Source organism: Diabrotica undecimpunctata, chromosome 3 (genome assembly GCF_040954645.1).
Source record: "Diabrotica undecimpunctata isolate CICGRU chromosome 3, icDiaUnde3, whole genome shotgun sequence".
Taxonomy (NCBI): Eukaryota; Metazoa; Arthropoda; class Insecta; order Coleoptera; family Chrysomelidae; genus Diabrotica; species Diabrotica undecimpunctata.
The window spans coordinates 41,950,511-41,973,786 of NC_092805.1; the positions used below are offsets into that span (position 1 = coordinate 41,950,511).

The window sequence follows — 23,276 nt, forward strand, 5'->3', positions numbered from 1 at the left end:
AAACAGGTATTATTTTTAAACATTCCTCAATGAGATCACCAAGAGCATAATTGCAAACGATTGGTGATAAAGAGCTTCTTATAGGAGTGCCTGATGTTTGTTTGTAATAACTGTTATTAAATTTGCATATATTGGTATCAAAAATGAAATATAATGTCTCTTTCAATGTATTCAAATTTAATGTACAACGTGATTGGATCTCATTCCAGTGTTTTTCTATACTGTTTAGAATTAAATAAGAAGGAATGTTGGTATATAGAGATACCACATCAAAACTTACTAAACTGTATGTTTCTGGAATTTTTCAATCATTTATGAAATTACTAAAAACAAAGAATCTTTAAATACTAAGTCGTTGTTGAAATTGTATGCATTTGTTAAAATTAATTTTGTAAAATTTGCTAATTTGCTGTTGGGAGATTCTATTGAAGAGATTATTGGTCTCATTAAGAGAGTAGGTTTATGTATTTTCGGCAATGCGTAGAATCGTGGAGCTACTGAATTGTAAATTTTCAATGATTTTGATTTATTAGCAGATATAATGCTATCGTTAGCCAATTTTGATACAAGTTTGTTTGATTTTTGTTGCAATGTGCATGTTGGATAATTTGTCAGTTGTTTATAATATTTCACATCATTAAGACGTAATGCTTGACTTTAATTTATATAATCTTCCTTGTACATTGCAACAGTTATGTTACCTTTGAATAAGTCATTAAAGAAATGATTACTGTTGTTTGTTTGGTGCAAATAGTTTGTTATTATATTTGTGCTTTTTGATCGAAATATATCTTTGTTCTTATATATATATATATATATATATATATATATATATATTGTTTACAAAAGCTATATTAATATAAAAACCCTAGCGGGCTACATCACAGAATGTTTTTGGAATAACTATGTTTAAGTTATAAACGAATAAGGTACTTGGTAACGTAGGACTCTACTAGAGTTGCTAGCCCTTAGACGAAGTATCTGTGAGAAATTGTTGATAACAACTTAGTTATTCAGTTAATAACTTAATTATACTATATTTACAATGACTAATTATTGTTAATTGCGTTTTACTTGAATATCCTTCTACAATCTGATGTAACGTATTTATACCTATAAATATCTAAATACCCGTGTTTTTTCAATGTTAGCTTAAATGTTGTTTTAGAAACGAAGCCACTAATACGTACTTTCAACTCGGGTCAATGGATTAATGATTGTTAAACATATTAATATTAAATTCTTTTTATAATAATTTAAAATATTTTCCGTTTTAATACCTTGGGGTTAAAATCCGAGCATAGGTAGTGATTCGAGTGATAAAGAAAATTTATCCTCCCCAGTGAGGAGGCTATTAAAAAATATGAAGAAGATTGTGAGTAAAAAGAAAACGCATTATTCTTGGAAAAACAATACTTAATTATATCAATATAATGACAATATTTAATTCACATTTTTAATCTACTGAAAATAAATTCATGTTAAAATTATTAAATTAAACTTCTTGAATATCTTTTATTACAACGGAAATGTTGAGCTTTTTACTTCTATATTGATTTCTTATCTGCATCAATCGTTTAGCTCTCTGTAGATTAAATAAATAATATATATTATTGTGATCGAAGTATTTCGATCACTAAGGGCGTCTGCACTGAGAATGGGATTAAAAATAAAAGCACAGAAAACCAAGTATATGTATTGTACTAGATCAGGCCACCAGATATCTGGACTATTAATTATTGATCTGGAACTGGAAGGTGTGGACACCTACATCTACCTGGGCTCACTGCTGACCAAAGACAACAATGTCAGCGAAGAAATTAGAAGAAGAATAGTGCTTGCCAATAAGTGCTATTACGGCTTGACGAAACAGATAGCCCCAAAACTACCCAGAAAAATTAAAGTTACCATAAATAAAACACTAATAAGGCCATTGTGTTAACATACATGTCAGAAACGTGGTCACTTACACAGAACGACCAAGAATTGCTTAAACGTTTCGAGAGAAAAATTCTAAGGAAAATATATGGAGGATTTGGGGGTTTGTGGCGAAGGCGCTACAATTTTGAGTTATACAGAAGTTTTGGGGAACCTGACGTTGTAAAATGTATTAAATTCACGCCTTCAATGGATAGGACATATAATTAGGCGAGATGAAGATGCAACGATCAGAAAGATTTTCGACCGAAGAGGACCAGTGGGAAGACGAGCCAGAGGAAGACCAAAACTTAGGTATCAAGATAACGAGGATGATCTAAAATCCATCGGAGTTAAAGCATGGAGAAGAGTTGCCAGAGACAGGGGCGAATGGAAGATTGTTCTGAAGAAGGCTTTGGCTCATAACGAGGTGTAATGCCACTGATGATGATGATATTATTGTTATTTTTAATTCTGCTTAAAATATAATAAATAAAGACGCGTATGTCGAAGAAACGCGCGACCGTTCTAGTTACCTTGGTAGGCGCGCCTATCGCAAGGTTTAAGAAAAATAACAAGCTGTTGATATTTATAACGTTACAAGTAATATGGAAGATCTGCAAATATGTCACGTTACCACATACTTATTAAAATTATTTGAATTTATTTGGGTAGTACCTTTCCAAAAAAATTGAAGCTCATTAAAAAAGTGCTCCTTTAATTTTAATAAAAATACTTTGTATACTTTTGTTTAATACAATATATTACTAGCTTTTATTAAAAATACCTATTTGCTTATATATTTTTTTTTGTTGCAGCTACTCCATTCTGGTGCTTACTAGATATTGTGCCTATAAAAAATGAGAAACGAGAAGTTGTATTATACCTGGCTTCCCACAAGGATATTACGAACACTAAAATGGCTGAAATGTCTGAGTGTGAACTATACGACAGCGGTAAGAATAAGAAAAAAATTGACAAAAACCTCCAATAAGTACACAGCAAAAAATTGACACAAGTATTAAACAGTTTACTCCCAATAGCGAATAAATGTCTTTGTAACTTAAAAATCAATATAAGCTCTATAGACATATTTATTAACGTATGTTTTTGCTTTGTTTGAAAGTTTTGGCTTACATGCAAAACTCTACATATATGATTATAAAATTAAACCTTTTTGCGATGTATATGTAGATATTTTACAAATTATTATACGTAAACTTTTCGTTTAGAAGTATTGTTTAAATCATACTTTGAATATTTTGGATATTTTGAGTTTTACGGCTTAAAGTTGTGTTTATCTCAGGTATAATTCATAATTATTTTTAAACATTTCTAAAATATAACGTTATAATGAATATTAAACAGAACTAAGCAAGATTTGACCAGGAAAGAAAAACTGTAATGGAAAAAACATTACAATAATAGAACAACAATCACAACGCGTAGAAGAAAATTATAAAAGGTTCAGGGACTAAAATCAAGTAACATTTTTGATTACTGAGAGATGATTGGGAAAGGATTATTATCGATAAGTATAAAAACCTAAATCATTGGATACAGCACATACTCCAACTCTTAAATTATGAAATATCAGAAAATTTTACATAATGATTAATTAATGAGAAGTCCGTTAAAATAATATCAACAATAGCTAACCACGCCATTGAAATAGCAAAATATGGAAAGCAGCTATTTGGGATAAGGTACATTGTAAACTCTTAAAATTCTTCTCTTTCTTTTTATATCTCCTTGGCAGTTTCTGCCTGTTTATGTGCCTTTACGTTATGTTGTCTCTCTATCTTTTCCGTAATCGGCCCACATTTCTTCTACCCAGCGGTGATTTGTTTCTTGCTATCTTCGCTACCCTATCGTCTGATCAGTAGACTGCCTCAGCAGAATTTGAGACACTTGAGACAGATGGTCACTATCCATTCTGACGTCACTGTTGGTAAGCGTTGAATCTGAATTACCGGTTGAGCATGAATTCTTTTTCTTTTCCGTATCTAATGCCAACTGTTCTTTCTTTTTCGTCTGTCAATTGTTTTTTTTTCCGTAGCTAATGTTAGAACGAAGCCACCGACTAATGGGAACAAAGTCCCGTCCACAACAAAGTACCGTCCACCGACGCCACAAACGATCTGTTCACTTCTTTTTATTAGCAGCCGTTAGCTCTTCAATTATCAAATACTCTTCTTTAAGTCGACTGTCAATTCTTCTTAGAGAGCAAAGACAAAGTGCCATCCACTTTGTCTTTGAAATGTTAATTTTAAGGCCTCTCCGATAACTTGCTTCATCATTATCATTATCATGCAACCTCTTCTGTCCACTGCTGGACATAGGTCTCTCCCATTTTTCGCCACTCTTCACTCTGTGCTTCTTGTTGCCATTTCTTGGATATTCGTCTAATGTCCTCCATCCAGCGTGTTGGTGGTCGTCCTCTGCTGCGTTTGTCTTCTCGTGGGCGCCAGTCAATTAGTTTTCTGGTCTATCTTATGTCTTTCAGTCTATTCTAAATCTTGATTCCTTATTTTGTTTATTTTTGTCACGCTGAGAATTGATCTTTCCATGCGCCTTTGTGCCACTCGCATTTTTAGTGCTGTTGTTTTTGTGAGCGTGAGAGTTTCTGCTCCGTATGTCATAATAGGAAGAACGCATTGGTCAAATGTCTTTCGTTTCATAGCTATCGGGATGCTGCTCTTAAAGATGTCTCTTAGTGAACCATACGCCGCCCAAGCAAGTGTTATTCGTCGTTGAAATTCGCAGGTCTGGTTGTCCTTACCTATTCTGATTTCATGACCAATACATATGTACTTTTCTGTCAATTCTACCACTTGATTTTGGATGATTAGGTTTTCGCTGGGAACTAAATTTGTCATAAATTTGGTCTTACTGATGTTCATTTTTAGACCTACTGTTGAAGATACGTTTTGTAATTCTTGTACCATTTGTTGTGCTTCACCCAGATCTTCGGTAATAAGTACTATGTCGTCGGCAAAACGCAGATGATTTCTGCGTTTCTTCATCTATTTTTATTTCTCTATTTTCCCACTTTAGCATTTTTAAGGCGTAGTCGAGGACCGTTATAAATAATTTAGGTGAGAGAGTGTCGCCCTGTCTCACACCTCGCTTGATATAAATTTTTCTGGTGGTATCATGTAGTTTTACACGCATTGTGGCGTTTTGGTATAATGTCTGTACTAGCTTTGTGAGCCGGTAATCTATTCTACTATTGTTCAGAGCAGTTATAATGCTGTCTAATTCCACAGTGTCGAAGGATTTGTGAAAGTCTACGAAGATAAGTACCAGTGGTCTGTTATATTCTAGCGAATTTTCTATTAAGGTTTTTACTGTTTGTAGATGATCGTTTGTTCCGAATTTTGAGCAAAAGCCAGCTTGTTCTCGGGGCTGGTAGACATCTAACTTTTTCTCTAGTCTTGTCGTAATTATTCGGGTCAACATTTTATAACTTATTTTATCACTTGCTTCATTGATTAGATATTCTAATGTCTGGAGATCTTGTAAATTTTCTGCAAGAACGGCTATATCGTCAGTTTTATACCCTCTTGTCTCTTGTTTGATGGATAGCTTTTCAGTGCGAGTATCTCCAATTTGGACAGAGGCTAATTGATTGTAATATAGGTATTTTAGCAGTCTTATATCGTAGTTGTGAAGTCTTGCTGTCTGCAGGCAATCGAAAAGTGTATCGTGGTGTTCTCGGTCTAATGCCTTTTTGAATTCGATAAAAAAAACATAGTCGTTCTGTTGGAACACACGTGCTTTTTGTACGAGAACGCGCATACAAAATAGTGCCTTTCTAGTTCCTAGACCATTTCTAAATTCAAACTGCTTATTACCCATTCTACCTTCGCACAGAAAGAATACTGGATTAATTTAAAATCGCTGCATTTGGTGGGCCTGCTTTTCTTTAGTAATGTTATAAATAGTGACTCCAACCAATCATCTGCTATTATTCCTTCGTTGTAAATTTTGTTCAAAAAAAAAGTGCTTAAGTAGGTAATGTTTTCCTTGTCCAAAAGCTTAAGTAGTTCAGCAGAAATTTAATCTGGCCCGGGTGCTTTATTATTTTTCGCTTGCTGTGTTGCTTTTCTGACTTTTAATTTCAGTATACTGGGACCTCTGTCTAAGTGTTTATCACAGGTAGTATGTGTGTGTGTATTATTTTCTCGAGAAGAATCATCAAAAAAGTCACTTATGAATTTTTCCCATTCTTTGCAGTCTTGTTCATGACCACAAATTTTTCCGTCTGCGTTTTTAAGTACGTGAACATTTTTCAGTTTCCTAATTCCGGAGGTATATTGAAGTTTCTTGTGGAGGTTTAAACTGTCGTGTTTTTTGAAGGTCTTTGATTTCTGTACATATATTCCCGAGCCAAGATTCTTTGACTTGCTTAATTTTTTTATGGGTTTGTTGATTTCGCGGTATTTGTTAATATTTCTATTTTTATGTTTGCGTCAATCTTCCATTAGGTCTAGGATTTCCCGTATCACCACTTATTTTTTGCCAATATTTAAGGTGTTTTTAAAGACTCTCTTATTTCCTCTAAAATCAAGTTTAATATGTCGTACCAACACTCGGAGATTACCAATTTATTTTGTGTTTTTTTCTCTTTATCAGCTGTTATATGTGTGCACATGTTTGGAGGTTTCTAAGGAATTTGAGATATATCTCACTAGGCTTTGTTAATTTCTTTAATTTAATTTGTATTTTTGAGAAAAGTACATTATAATTTGAGTTTATATCAGCGGCGGGTAAGTTTTTACATCTGCAAAATTGTTTCGAAATCGGTTGTTTATCAAGATGTAATCTATTTCATTCCGTATTATTCTACGTTGTTGTCCATTTTAAAGGAAATTTCCACGTGTACCGGCGTCTTTCTGGAAGTTAAAAACCAGGTATTTGTAATGACAAGGTCATTTTCTTGGCAAAATTCGATTAGACGTTCACATCTTTGATTGCTCTATTCCAAGCCAAAGTTTCCAATGATGTTTTGCATTATCTTCTGACCAACTTTAGCGCCAAAGTCTCTCATAACTATTGCTGCTTCGTATTTCTTTGTTATTTTCAGCACTGTTTCTATTTGATGGTCGAAGTTTTCAATTTTCTGTTCATCTGCGTCAGTAGTAAGAGCATAAACTTGGATTATATTTATATTTACATGTTTAGCTATCTGATATTGGGATAAGGTTAGTGACATACTTACTAGTGGGTTATTTTATAATTTATTGATACTCCTTTTTATTGCATATGGTCTTCATTTCCAGAAAAATAAACGGCATATCCGTTTGATATGAAATTCACTGTATTTCGCCATCTTGTTTCACTTAACCCTATGATACTATTATTTAGTGGTTTTATTTCGGCTTACTGGCTTCATACAAATTTGTTATATATTTCTACGAATTTTGCACTCTAGGATGTACCAAAAAATAGAACAACAACTTGGTGACACACAGTTTGGATTCCGCAATAACCTTGGAACAAGAGAAGCACTATTTAGTATTCAGGTTATGGTACAGAGATGCAGGGATGTCGGACATCCAGTTTATATGTGTTTTATTGACTTTGAGAAGGCCTTTGATTGAGTAAAACATTCTGAAATGATAGCCATTCTTCAGCAGGTAGGTATTGATGATACAGACCTACGCATTATTAAAAACCTTTACTGGCATTAACGTGCAAACATCAGGATTGGCCGGGACACCTCTGAAGAGCTTCAAATACGAAGAGGAGTAAGGCAGGGCTGCATTTTGTCCCCGCTACTATTTAACATCTATTCTGAGTTAGTTTTCAATAAAGCAGTGGATAATGTTCAATGTGGTATAAAAATTAATGGCGTCAATATTAATAATTTGAGATATGCGGATGACACAGTGTTAATTGCAAGCAATTACGAAGAACTTCAACATCTAATTAATAGGATTATCACAACGTGTGATGAATATGGCCTTAAGCTAAACACCGCAAAGACAAAGGTGATGGTCGTCAGTAAAACGCCAACACAACCGGAAGTGGTAACAGCTTATGGTGAACAACTGGAGAGAACTAATAGTATCACTTACCTTTGTTGTAATCTAAATGAGAACTGGGACATGAGCAAAGAAATTAGAATACGGATAGAGAAGGCCAGAACTGCATTCTTTAAGATGAAGAAACTGTTTTGTGGAAACAATATTACTTTAAGTCTGAAAATTAGATTACTGAGATGTTATGTGTTCTCTACTCTTTTGTGTGGTGTCGAAGGTTGAACTTTGACGGATACACTTCTCAAGAAACTAGAATCCTTTGAAATCTGGGTGTATCGAAGAATCCTACGAATAAGTCGGGTGGATATAGTTCGTAACGAAGCTGTTTTGCATCGGATGGGAAAAGTTACGGAAGTCGTCAAACAGTTAAAAATCGCAAACTTAAATATTTTGGCCATGTTATGCGCCACCCAGAGAGATATAATATACTCCATTTAATAATATATGGCAAGGTAGACGGAAGAAGAGGGCCAGGTCGAAGAAGAACGTCATGGCTTAGAAACCTGAGAGATTGGTTTAACAGATCCTCTGCATCTCTTTTCCGAGCTGCCGTCAACAAAATTACTATAGCCAATTTGATAGCCAACGCTCGATAACCGAGCTCGGCACATGAAGAAGAAGAGATATTCCATGTAGCTATTCTATACAGGTTCTTGATTTTTATTTTATGTCTGGTGATGTTTTGCCAGGGATTTCGCTGGCTAGCGACCTAGGAGGCTCTGTGGTTTAATTGTTTATTTCTTCCCTTGTTAGATCTTGAGTTCCCAAGCCCATGATCAATGAAATTATTTTTTTTACCAATCGATGCCATGATGACTTTACTAGGGAGTATAATGGGGTGGTTTTCCGTTGCCTTCCCCATCGCAGTGTTTTAGCCGTATTAATCGAATATGATAATTGTCGCCTAAAAGTGTATATATTAAACTATTCCGAAACATTATTCTACACCTTAATAGAGTAATGAAAATGCTGCTTTTTATTTTCATGTGCTAGTTTTGGTCTACCCCGAGTATTTCATTTCCTCGGTATCACCCATATCTGAGAGGCATTCCCCTATTCACCATCTGGGGAGGCGCCTGATGGTGGATCCAACAACCACACACGATGTTAATAAGCTATGCTAATTTTATTGATAAGCTATGCTAATTAATCTGTCATCATTATTTCGAAATTAATTAATATTTAATTTGTAATTTTGTCCATTCCTAGAGCTTGCAGCTTTCTATTCTTAAATTTTTTTTTGTGCTTCCTTCACTTCCACGCTGCTTATTCTAGTTTCTGGTTCTGTTAATGTCGGTTGGTATTCTGAATAAAGTGTTTTTAAGTGATCTGTGTGTTTGTCTCTATATCTTTAACTTCTACTGTTTCTCTTATTGTCTCTTGTCTCTGTCCTCTTATAAATCTCTACATTTTCTTTTGTAATCCATAGAAGACATGTTATAGGTCTTAGTGGTTGTTTATATATATATATATATATATATATATATATATATATATATATATATATATATATATATATATATATATATATAAGCGGGGATCCTACAGCTTCTGTCGCTTCTCGCATTTCGACCGCCATCTTTCTCTATCTCTCCAGGCGTCTTCATCAATGGCTCTGTCTTTCATGGTTTCCATAACACCTTGTATCCAAGACTTGGCTGGTCTTCCTCGTTTCCTTCTATTACTTGGATTGTATTACATAGCTCTTTTTGGCCATCTGTTGTCGTCCATCCTCTGTACGTGTCCATACCATATTAACTGTCTAGTTTTTATTCTTTCAGAAGTTGTATGTACTCTATCTGTTTTTCTTCTAATTTCAGAATTAGGTATACGTTCTACTCTTGATATACGGCAAGCTCTTCTCAGGTAGTCCATTTCAACCGTGTCAACTTTTTTCTTTCCTTTTACTGTCATTTGCCAACATTCTGCTCCATATGTAAGAATGGGCTCTACAACTACTTTGTAGATAGTCATTTTAGTTCTCATAGTAGCTTTGTTGGACCAAAGTATCGAATTCAGAATTTGAACACTCTTCCTGCCTTGTTGCACTCTATAGTCTATATCTCGTTCCGTTGTTCCTTTACTGCAGATAATACTTCCCAAATATTTGTATTCGTAGCACCTTTTCATTTGTCTAATTTCCAAATCCGGGCCTTCGTCTTCACTGCCTATTCGCATATATTCTGTTTTAGACATACTCATACTCATCCCCCATTTTTCGTATTCATCTTTGAGCTTTCTAAGCATATAATCTGCATCTTCTTCACAGCTTGCAATTAGTACTTGATCATCTGCAAAGAACAGTGTTGTCAGATAATGGTTGTTAAGCTTCAACCCCATTCCCGCACATTTTTGTCTCCACTGGTGCAGTGCTTCTTGGATAAATATTTTAAATAGGGTGGGGGAAAGACAACATCCTTGTCTCAAGCCTTTCGTTACTTTAAATACCCTTGAGAAAGTATTTCCTGTTTTTACAGTGCTTTGAGGACATTTATAGATGTTCAGTATTGCTTTTAGATATGTTTTACTAAGGTCCGTTTTCGTCAAGACACTAAATAAGAGTTTTAAAGGAACTGTATCATAAGCCTTCTCCAGATCTATAAATACCAGATGCGTAGGGAGGTTTCGAGCTGTTCGTTTTTCAATTACTTGTTGAAGGGTAAATGTGTTGTCCACGCACGATCTTCCTGCTCTGAAGCCGCTTTGTTCTTCAATTTCTTTATACTCTTCTTCTATTCTTCTTTTTAATATACGACCATATAACCTTCCCAGCGAGCTAGTTACGCTAATGCCTCTATAATTTCCGCATTCTTTTTTGTCTCCCTTTTTATAAATGGGGCTAATGTGAGCCAAATTCCAATCGTCTGGAATCGTTTGGCCTTCAATTAAGCATTTATTAAAAATATTCACTAAGCTTTCCAAAAGAGCATCCGGTCCATGTTTCACTAACAAGATGGGAATGTCTCCAGGCCCGGGTGTTTTTCCATTTTTCATTTGTTTCAATTCTTTTTTCAGTTCTTCTTTGTTTATCTTATGCACCTCTGAGTTTTCTGTCATTGAGATATGGTCAGGTCTTTCCATAAATTCGTGCCTACTTTCTGTTAATAGCGTTTCGTAATATTTTTCCCACTTTTTATTTTGAATCAGGTTTATATTTCCCTCATCTTTTCTTTCTTTTCTAATACTTTTTTTGAATTTACAAGCTTGTGTCACTTTGGTTCCTCCTAGGCATCGGTCCATCTCTTCGCATTTCATTTCCCACATTTCGTTTTTTCTTTTAGTGACTTCTTTCTTTGCTTCCCTGTTGAGTCTGCTGTAAATTCTGCGGTCTTCTGAGTCTTTCGTGGATAGCCATGTTTGATAAGCTTTTTTTTTGTCTTCAATTAATTTTCCTACTTCTTTGTTCCACCACTCAGGATTTTTTCTTTTGTCAGCTTCTTCGTACCCCAATGCCTCTTTGGCCGCCTGATGAATGCAATTTTTTATATCTTGATATTCTTTTTCGGCTGTTTCTTTTCGAGTTAAATGAGTTAGTTTTGAGGCTAGTCTAAGTTTGTAGAGGAATTGTACTGATTCTTGTTTGAGGCTATCAATAGTATATCTTATCTTTGTGGAAACTGCTACCTTCTTCTGTTCAATTTTGTTCTTGTTTACTTTCCTGTAGTATATGGTTATTTTTGCGACCACCATATAGTGGTCAGATCAGCATTCGGCACCACGATACACACGGTGGTTGTTTTTTATTGTAACAAACCTCTGTGTCTCTTATAGTGTAGATTTTTTGTGAATTCTCTTATAGTTTTAATTGTGGTGTCTTATTATTCATGTATTGCAGATTTGCCTTTTTCTTTTCTTTGGATTTTTGTTTTACTTCCTTACGGATTCATGGCATTTTGTTGTAGGATTTCTTATTTCTTTTTCCTCTCTTTTCGCAAAGAGTTTTTTTTTTGCAGCAAAGATTTGTTTTTGTTTTCAAACAGTTTTTCTCTAACCCATGCCCTTTCGTATAAGTTCTTTGTTAACGTTAATGTAACCAATATTAAGACAATTTTAATTAACAAACGTTAAAAAATCCATCTTTAGGCTTAACTGCTGGAATGTGAGCGGGTGGATGAATTTTGCTTTCTTGGTAATATGTTAAAAAATATTATGTACCTCACACGGATAAAAAGAACTAGATTGTGAAGACTAAAAGTGCTTGTACATAACATGGACACAAAAAAATCGCGGGAGAATGATTTAACTGTTTTTTTCATGATACTCAGAAACTTGTGGCCTGATACAATCAGTAATCTGAAGTTCTGGTAGACTACAGGACAGAGTTCAATAAGTAAACAAGTCCTTGTCTTGAAATCGAGATTAATAGGCTACAAAGTCATGAGTCCGTCTTGCTGAAATAATAGTTTGTGATATCCGTCTTTCTCAATAAAGTAAGACAAAATAATTGTTTTTCCAGAAACAGCAAATCACAAAGTGTTTCTTTCACTTTTTTATAATGAGAATGACATTTGTTACTGTACCAGATGATGTCCAATTAAGGACACTATTTAAACTGGATAACATCTATACTCAGGAATAAAGTGGTAAATACCACAAAATTTATAGAGACTGTTTTGACCCGAGTCGACAGAGGATGTCTACAGGGGGAGTTATATCACCACTGCTGCAGACACTAGTAATGGACAAACTTAAAGGGACTTTATGGCAAATGGTTTTAAAACAATTGAAGTTGCAGATGTTTTAGAGCAATGGAGGCTCTAATAGGCCTGTCTTCCTTACATTTGATAATACCAGGAGAAACAAGATTGAAAGTCTATGGAATAAAACAATTACTGAATCTTCGCAATGAACGGACAGGGCATATGAGTATCACAAGGACTGTGATAAAGGACATTTTTAATGAGGAACCAGATCACAGGACAACAGACATATGGTGTCTATGTCAAACCGGAATACATGAAGAAACAAGAAGTACTATAACCAACTGTTGGATCTAAGATCTGGTATACAGACGGATCCACGACTGGAGAGAATATGGGGGCACTAATATACTCCAATATTCCAAGAATTTATATATTGCAGATTTATATATTGTCTTACAGTCATACGGAACTGACGGCACTAGCCTCTTAGGAAGTAACGTTTAGGCTGGTATGGGACTGCATTACATAACTTAATGAACTAAGAGACCGGAACAAGATTAAACTTTTCCAGGTTACCAGGACATCAAGGCATCGAACACATCGAAAAAGTAATCAACTTACTAAAAGTGGATCGAACGATTTAAACGGACTGTTTTTAGTTAAGTGGATTCGAGAAAGTCATAAGCGATATTGAAAGAGAATTCCAAAACACACACGTGAAAAAATTTATTGGTGGACCATCTACAAAAAGAACAGGAACCAACTTGAGGACAGTAATAGACATGTTAATCCAACAAGCACTAGTAAGCAAATTTCTGAATAAAATAGGCATTTACAATGGAGACCTTAACTGCAGACTCTGCAATTAGGAACCATAAACTGTATATGTATTATGTTATTTCGAGGCGCTGGACCACAAAAGACAAAAGCTATATGGGCAATTAAGAGCAGATATCTGCTATATATAGAACACACTAAGCAAGAGACCTGTAGGAAACAACAATGGGCAGTAAACATAATGCTTTAGTTTTAGTGATAACGGAGATATTTTGGATCAGACAGATCAGACAAGGGAGAAAAAAGGACACTGGGATTATCATACTGTAAATTAAGGATTGTACAACGCGAAAATAGTGCTCAACTCAAAAACTTGTAATTCCAGTAGATATCTAATAGATATTTTTAACATAGTACATCTAACTAAAACCAAACGTCAGTGTTCGTGTTAAATAACGTGTTAAGTTTAAGTGAAATTCTGCCTTCTCAGTACGGGAAAATTGATAGTCCAATGTAGTTGTCTATTGAATAGAACGAAAGAATTTGTGTGGGTCCTAAGATAAAGCGAGAAATTGAAATTGAAATAATTGGTAAATAAATTTTAAAATGAACTAGTGTATATGAAAATATAAAGTTTCAATCAAGTTTATTTTACACGCGGTTCTGTTCAAATATTTCTGTAGTTAATTTTCGTAATACTTGTGTCAATTTTTTTTGCGGTGTAGGCTTTATGTGCCTTTTATGATCGCATGCCGCTTAGGAATTACTATTCGAAATATTATGAAAATACTTCGAATACTTCCTAAATATAAAAAACTGCTATATGCCATATTCGACATTGGTTTTGATCCTGAAATTACGAACTTCGAGATGTGCGAATGGTTATAGAATGTGTGCGATTGGATAATGGATATTTGGAATGTATTGGGTGACAACAGAATATAACTCCGCAATTATGTATTTTTTTTATTTCGGCTATTTTAAGTTTTTTATATTTATTGGGAAAAATATTTTTGCCTAATTTTATTTTTGGTTTGTTGAATTTTAATATTAGCGTATATTTAATAGCGTAGATAATTTAACCCAAGTCACCTAGTCCCAAAATACTTGCTAAGGGAGCTAGAGCTCTTTGAAGATGGCTGCATGTAATTAGTTTTTTTTTAAATACCTTTAGAACGCTTTTATTTAGAAAAACAAAAACTGGTACGATTATTTATCCTTTAGAGTTAAATCGATTCTATCAATTGCTAATTTCTAGTACCGGTCATAGACGTCCGTTTTGGGTAGGTCAACAGTTAGTTTAACGCATAAGTTTTTTGGTTTTAACTTTTAAACATTCGTAATACTAGATTATTAGATTTTCAGGTATTCTAGTACTAGAAGTTACTCTTATTTTATGTCCGTGGGATACACCGTCTTCGTTTTTTCGTTATGAAACTTAAATGAATATTTTTTGCACTAGTTGGCTTTGAACTGTCAACAGAAATAAAACCTACGTTTTTCATTGTTAGACTGTTTTCAGTTCGTGAAGTTTCTCTTTTAGTTTTTCCCTTGTGGCATCCAAACACTACAATTTCAATTCAACAAAAATGGTTTATACTAATTAGGAATATGCTGATATACATTTAATTTATTGCGAAATGAGGTATACCGCCCGAGCAATAAAATAGATACGCTAAAAAATTTTCCGATTATAAGAAACATTGCCAAAAAATAATGAAACAGGGCGACATAATGATGTATGTTAAGGAAAATTTAGAATTTAGCGTTTAAAGACTATCTGCCATATATTCCACAATTTCAAAATATTTCGCAGGAAATATCTTACAAACCGAAAATTTATATCCTTTTTATTTTACAAAGGTACAAGAACTGCTACAAAGAGATTTTCCTGCTTGTGAAGAAGTCACTATAGGGTTACAAAATCAGAAAAATTAAAATGAAGATTTTTTCAGATATATTTTGTTATGCGACGAAAACAACAAAACTTTGTTATGAACAAAAAATGGAGTTTTTAATTAGCATAACGCAAATTATTATCCGTACGTTAGTGAAAATCCTAATCAGTTTAATGAGTGACTTGCTGAAACTCTTCCTTAAGATATTACACTCAAGAATGTACAAGATACTAGAAGAACTTAGCGGGTCAACACAATTCGGTTTTAAGGGAGGACTAGGAACAAAAGAGGCAATTTTATGTTTGAACACTTTAATACAAAACTGTTTAGATCAACGAAAAGATGTCTACCTCACCTTCATCTACTACGAGAAGGCATTTGACAATGTTAAACATGATATCATGATGGAACTACTACATAGGGCCAACATTGACCAGAAGGAGATCAGAATTATTCAGAATCTATACTGGAACCAAATGGCAAAGGTGAGGATTGATCAAGACCAATATACGAATGAATTTGAAATCCGGAAAGGTGTCCGCCAAGGCTGCATACTCTCTCCGATGCTTTTTAATTTATATGTTGAAAATATATTTGCGGAAGCATTAGAAGACACGGAATTAGGCATTAAGGTGAACGGCATACCAATTAGCAACCTACGCTATGCGGACGACACAGTAATTATAACTGATAGATTGGAAGATCAGCAGTTATTACTTGATAGGGTGAATAGCATAGGTAAAAAATATGGCCTCAAAATCAACATTTTGAAAACGAAATATATGGTCGTTAGCAGAAACCCTCCAGAAAACCCGATAATATGCATAGGTGACGATCGCATAAAACGCGTGAAAACTTTTAAATACCTTGGCACCACAATCAATGACCAATCGGATCCACAACAAGAGATAAAAACCCGAATACAAATGGCAAGACAAGCTTTTGTGAAATTCAGACCGCTTCTATGTAATCAAAACCTACATTTCGAAATACGCTACAGAATGGTCAAGTGCTACATATGGTCCATCTTGCTTTATGGCATGGAAACGTGGACTTTGAAAAAAACATCTATCAACAAACTTGAAGCATTTGAAATGTGGTCATTAAGAAGAATGATGCGCATACCTTGGGTGGATAGAGTTCGAAACGATGACGTCCTTAAGAGAGCCGGCGTGGAAAGAGAACTCTTTAAATTAATTAAAAAACGCAAGATTGGTTACCTTGGGCACATATTGAGAGGAGCAAAATATAAAATACCACAGTTAATCCTACAAGGGAAGATCGAAGGTAGGAGAGGAGCCGGCCGCAAACAATTATCCTGGTTAAGAAATATTAAAGAATGGACAGGAATACACAATACAGGTAAGCTGTATCACGCCGCCAAGAACAGAATTCTAGTAATGAGATAGTCGCCTACGCACTTTGGTGTATGGCATGTTAAGAAGAAGAAGTGAAAATCCCTATGTAGTTTAAGAATTTAAGCATCAGCACAGTGGTTTAGCAGAAACGTCTGAATAAGAATAGTTGGCGAATATCTACTTGAACACGTGAAATTGCCTGCTCGTTTAAATGGTGTTGATTATTTACATTTTCTGTAATATAAATGTTTTACCTGATTTTGTTAAATGGTGTGCCTCTAAATATTCGGCAAAGCTAATGGTTAATACATGATAGCTGTCTGGCCAACTTCCAGGAATGTACGGGAGTTTCTTGATAATAACTACGAAGACCACTGGATTGGAAGAGGCGGTCCAGTTGCTCCGCCAGCAAGGTTGCGATTATTGTATTTGAGGATATATAAAAGCATTCGTTAATTCCGTTCAGACACAAAATCGTGCACAACTCTATTTTTTACAAAAATTTGGCGTTCTCTGAGTAAAATGGAAAATTTATGCATAGAGACTAATGGTCAGTACACTGACCTTTTTCACACTAATCTTTTATTACTATCTACCTTTGATACTTGTTCTTTTGTGTTACTCGTATTTTCGTTCCATCGTAATAAAATACTTTGTTTTTCTTCTTCTTCTTCTTGCGCCACTCCTATCGGAGATTGGAAATCATCAAGGCTATTCTGACGTTGTTTACAGCTGACCTAAAGAGTTCATTAGTGGTACAGCCAAACCACTGCCTCAAATTACGCAACCATGACATTTTTCTACGTCGTGGATTTCGTTTTTCTTCTATTTTTCCTTGCATTATATTTTGAAGTAATTCGTATTTATGTCTTCTCATCAGGTGACCCAAATATTCGAGTTTTCTTCGTTTGATCGTTGACAAAATTTCTGGATCTTTTTTTATCCTTCGCATTACTTCAAAGTTTGTGACTCTTTCAACCCAACTTATCTTCAGCAGTCGACGGTAGCACCACATCTCGAAACTTTCAATATTTTTTATGTTGTTCTGTTTGAGAGTACAGGCTCTACACCGTATAATAGCGTGTTAAATACGTAGCCTCTTAGCATTCTTGAACGTAGAGGGATGCTTATATCTCTTTTGCAGAAGAATTTCCTCATCTTTATGAAGGTGGCCCTGGCAATTTCGATACGTCTTTTTATTTCATTGTTTTGGTCTCCAGTTTCGTTTATTAAAGTCTCCAAGTATTTGTAACTTGATATTTTTTCAATTTGAATGTCGTTTATACTAATATGTGCTGGTTGTGTCATGTTCTTACTGAAGACCATATACTTGGTTTTTTGATATTGATATTTATGCCATAATTGTTGCAGGCAATATTTATATTTGTAAGTAACCGTTGTAATTTTTCTACTGTTCTTGCAACTAGTACAGTGTCGTCTGCGTATCGAATATTATTTACAACCTCTTAATTGATTACGATTCCTTCGTTTGCTTGCAAAAGGGTTTCCTGGCAGATACTTTCACTATAAACATTAAATAGCAGCGGTGACAAAATGCATCACTGTCGTGCTCCTCTATGTATTTCTATTGCTTGTGATATCTCATGATACTTTGTTTTTAAAAACCTTAAATAAAATTTTGTTTCAAATTAATTGTTTGTTTCTTTTCTCTTTTATGAATTGTGTGGTGCATTTATTGAAAAAAAAACTTTTCTGACGAAAAAACGAAAAATTTTCAAATCGATTTTTCTAGAAAACGGTGTATCCTACAGACTTACAGTAGGAGTACCTGTTAGTACTAGAATACCCAAAAATTTATTAATCTAGTATCAAGAATGCTTAGAAGTTTAAGACAAAAAAGTTATATGTTAAAATAACCGTTGGTCTATCCAAAAAGGAAGCCTATGAACGGTACTAGTAATTCGCAATTAATGAAATCAATTCATCTTTGGAGAATAAATATTCGTACGAGTTTTCATTTTTCTAAATAGAAGCGTTCTGAAAGTATTAAAAAACTACTTACAAGGCGCCATCTTCAAAAAGCTCTAGCTTCCTTTAGAAGAATTTTCGAATTAGGTGAATTGGGTTAAATCATCTTAAAATTATCTGAGAAATCTCTGGTCTTCGTTTGTCAGAAGAGTTTCTGGACAACCTGCATAATGGATTTTATATCGTCTTATATCGTTAATATCGTCTTTATCATCAAACCCAACAAAAGTCAAATAAAAAAACACGTTTTTTGATCACATTTTCTCTCGTTATAACCAAATTTGCCTCGCTATAGAGGGATATAGTAAAATAGAAATTTCACGAGACATCTAATGTACCTCGATATAAGCGAAACCGTGTTTGTTCTAGAGGGACTATACTGTAATATACCAATCCTCTTTCTAGTAATAATACCGTGGAATATTACACAATTTTAAAGAGTATAAAAAATTATAGCATACACTCACCGGCACGAAAAACGGAGCACTTGAATTTTTTAAATAAAAAGTTAAAGTAATTCTCTTTAATATTTTTATAATTATAATAACGTAACACAAACGAAACAAACGGTTTTAAGTAATTTCTAATAAAAATTTACCTTTTGACCAAAAACTGTTTTAGTAGATAACAATTTAAAAATTAAGTAAAAAAACGTAAGTAAATGTAAATGTAACAAAATGACGCTCAATTAATGAAAACCTAAATAATGTGTTTGGACAAACTGATTTTATTAATGAATGTTTCCTCCACGTGGTCTTATTATTGCCTGAATTCTCCATGGCATGCCTAAAATCAAATGAGAAACGTCCTGTGTAGAAATAAGTTCCCATTCCTCCAAAAAGGCTTATTGTAACTGATTTAAAGTTAAAAGGGCAGAAACACGACTTCGTATTCTTCGCCCAAGCATGTCACAAACATGTTCGATTAGGTTAGCGTCTGGACTCAATGCTGGCCAATTCACTAATGAGTGATTTTTGCACTGTGTTTCTTGGCATTATCATGCATCAGAACAAAGTAATTTCCAACAAAACCAGCATAAGGCACAACAAAATCCTGAAGAATTTTATCAATGTACCTGGCAGCTGTTATGGAGCCTCTCAGAACGATGTACAATTCTGTACGTGCCTCTAGAGAAATTACAGCTCACACCATAATTGAGCCCCCTTTATGGCTCACCCTAGGACTGAAGGTACAGTCTGCAAAACCCTCATGTGGTCTTCGCCATACTCTCTCACGGCTATCTGGAGAGTGCAAGGTAAACCTGGACTCATTAGTAAATAAACCATGGCAAGAGGATCTCGTAGATTTTGTAAGAGAATGAAGCGATCATCACGGGCACTAGTTCTTCGTTGGGGACCGGTTCCAGGTCATCTAGTGTAAGCTCGGGTTGCCAAGAAATGTGTTAAAATACAGTGCATAGTACTATTTAATATTTGATACATTTGAGCAACATATCGCTTACTTCCTACATCTGGAAGCGACGCAACCATAATTCTTGAGATTAAATCAACGCAATTTAACTTCAAATTGTGTTTGATACTTGATTCGACTTAAAAATTTACTTACATCAACAAGAACAAAAAAATAGCAATAAAATACCAACAGCTACCTTTGCACTATTAAAAGTGATAAGAATAGAGTAGTCTTTATTTCTGATTTTTCATGCATTTTTTTCGGATAAGCACTTAAGTTTTATTAGAAATTACTTAAAACAGTTTGTTTTATTTGTGTTTGCGTTATTATAATAATAAAAGTTTAGAGAGAATTATACTTTTAAGTTTTTATTTTAAACAGGAAAATGCTCCGTTTTTTGTTCCGGTGAGTGTATATAAAACAAAGATGATAAAAAGTCATTCAAAAATAAATGTAAGTAGTCAATATACTTTTATTCGCAGCAAAACAAAATCGCCAATGTTTGCAAAATTTTCTTCTACTCCAGTCCAAAAACAGCGAAATTGGTCAATATTTAACGAAGATATGATAAACTTTTCCGAGCGCTAGGGATTTGAAGTTCTGCATTATTTCTCACCGAACCCACAGAAGAAAAGATCCACCACCATCGAGCCAATTTGGCTAATCGAAAAAACAGTCAAATTTACTTATGTTTTTTGACTATAAATAGTGGTTTTTGTTAATAAAAGGTATATTCTCATAAAATATAGACCTTTAGCAATTGAATGGCGCTGATTTTAATTCTTAACTAAAGCAGCTTTGATTTTTTAAACAAATTATGCTGACTACTTCTATTGCTCGTAGGAAACGTTTTTTTAAATCTTTGTCTTGACTTCAGCTATAAGAATGAATAAGTTAAAAATATATATAATATGGGAGCGCTGTAGCTTGATTAATTTATAACAAAAAAGTTGCCCCTGTTTCAAAACAACAAATCAGAGGTGGAAACATTTTTTACTCAAATATTTTAATTTTTACATAGGAATAACAATTGACCAAGAAGAAAATCCATTTAGAATTAGATCTCTATCTTTTTTACAAAAAAAGTTTCTTTTTCAGAATTTTTATAAACAATTAACCGTACCTTAAAAACGAAATAACCGATAGGATTTACTTCTTCTTCTTCTTCAGTGCCTTATCCGGTCCGGATGTCGGCGATCATCTAGGTTAACATGGTTTTGTTGACTGCTCTGCGAAACAGCTCCGCGGAGGTCATCCCAAACCATTGTCGGAGGTTTTTCAACCACGAGATACGACGGCTTCCCGGTCCTCTCCTTCCAAATACTTTACCCTGCATAACAAGTTGAAGAATTTGATATTTTTCTTCGTTCCACATCACGTGGCCGAGGTACTCAAGCTTACGTTGTTTCACTAAATTAAGCACTTCTTTTTCTTTTGTCATGCGCTGTAGGACCTCATCGTTGGTGACATGGTCCACGATATTTTTAGTATCCTCCTGTAGATCCACATCTCGAAGGCTTCAATCCGCTTTTCTGTGGCTTTCATCAGTGTCCAGGCTTCAACTCCATATAGTAACACTGGAAGAATGTAGCACCTCACTATCCGCGTCTTGGTTCCCAAACTGAGATCACTGCGGCACAGGAAGGATTTCAACTTGTTAAATGTAGACCGTGCCATTTCAATTCTGGATCTAATCTCTTGAGCGTAGTCCCATTTTGAGTTGAGGGTAGTTCCGAGGTAAGATGTTATGTTGTAATCTGTCGGCTCTCTGGATCTCTTCGCTACCTGTCATTAGTGCCCCGGAATCTAAATTTGCATGGCTGACAACTATGAATTTAGTTGTCTTAATATTAAGGTCTAGTCCGTATGTTACGCTTACAGTTCTAACTCAGTCTAGTAAGGCTTGTAGAATATTTAGGCTGGTTGCTAGTAATACAGTGTCATCGGCGTAACGGATTTTATTGATGTATCCACCGTTCACTCGGATCCCATCGCTAGGTTTGTGAGGGCTTCAGTAAAAATTTCCTCAGAGTATATATTGGAACGAGTCGGCGAGAGCACACAGCCTTGGCTTACTCTTCGCATGATCTTCACTTGGTCGGTCAGCTGGTCTTCGACCTTGACTTGAGCACTGGTTCCAGTATAAATTTATGATGATCCGAATGTCCTCATCCAATCCTACTATTTGTAGGGCGGCGACCATCGTCTGGTGCTGACAACAATCAAACGCCTTGGCGTAGTCAATAAAACAAATATAGACATCACAAATGACATCGCGGCATCTCTCAAGTAGGACCTATAAGGTGAAAAGTGCTTCACGTATAGCCATGGAATTACGGAATCCAAATTGCATTTCACCGACATTTTCTTCGCATTTCCTGTAAATTATGGCATGTATGATTTTAAGAAAAATCTTAAGGGAATAACTCATAAGGCTGATAGTTTAAAAATCTTCGCACGTTTTCGCAGATCGTTTTTTTTTTGACAGTGTTACAAATGTTGACAATAACCATTCCTCTGGGATATTACCTGAATCGTATATGGCATTAAACAGTTCAGTTAACTCCTTCGTGCTCACTTCACTCATTACCTTACTAACCTATATCCTTACCATTCTTAGACTGTTTTAAAGCTGCTTTCACCTCGCTTTCTAGTATTGACGGCCCTCTCATGCAATTTATTTCGGAAAGGTTACCTCGGTAGTCCCAGAAAAGTTCTTCAATGTACATTTTCCAGGTCACCAACTTCTTCTTAACTGTAGTCGCCAGGTTCACGTTTTTGTTTAGGAGGAGGTGTGTGTTTCTCGGATTTTACAAAGTCAAATTCAATTTATAAATAAAATAACTGAAATATAATGATTTTTGCAGAAGTTATTTCAAAAACTAAAAATGGAGAAAAATTGACATTTTTTAATTTCAGTTATTAATTTTGCATAAAATACTGGGCCAAATGTAATGTAGCGTAGCTCAAATTTAACCTTATTTTATATATTTTTATAATATTGTACGCATTTTATCGTAAAATGTTGATTTGATACAAAAAAAAACATAAAAATAATCAAAAAACACCGTTTTTGCACCTTAAAAGTGCGATAAAAAATTATGACCAACAGTTCAGAGTTGCAAACACTTGGAGGTTACTCCAGGCATTGCCCTTTATAACGCTGTGTTAATTCACTAATTAATGCTCAAAATCATTTGTTTTTATCTCTACAGCTTGGACTAAAATAAAAGT

The 23,276-nt window shown here is 34.6% G+C and overlaps 1 protein-coding gene across 3 annotated transcripts in view; it reads left to right on the plus strand.

Annotated features, from left to right (window-relative positions):
- The window catches only part of Elk (Eag-like K[+] channel), a 1,090,653-nt gene that overhangs the window by 584,556 nt on the left and 482,821 nt on the right, over positions 1-23,276 (plus strand). For all 3 annotated transcript variants that reach the window (XM_072525784.1, XM_072525786.1, XM_072525788.1), the window contains one exon: positions 2,736-2,873. In XM_072525784.1, the coding sequence (XP_072381885.1) occupies positions 2,736-2,873 (138 nt within the window). The remainder of the gene's footprint in view (positions 1-2,735; positions 2,874-23,276) is intronic.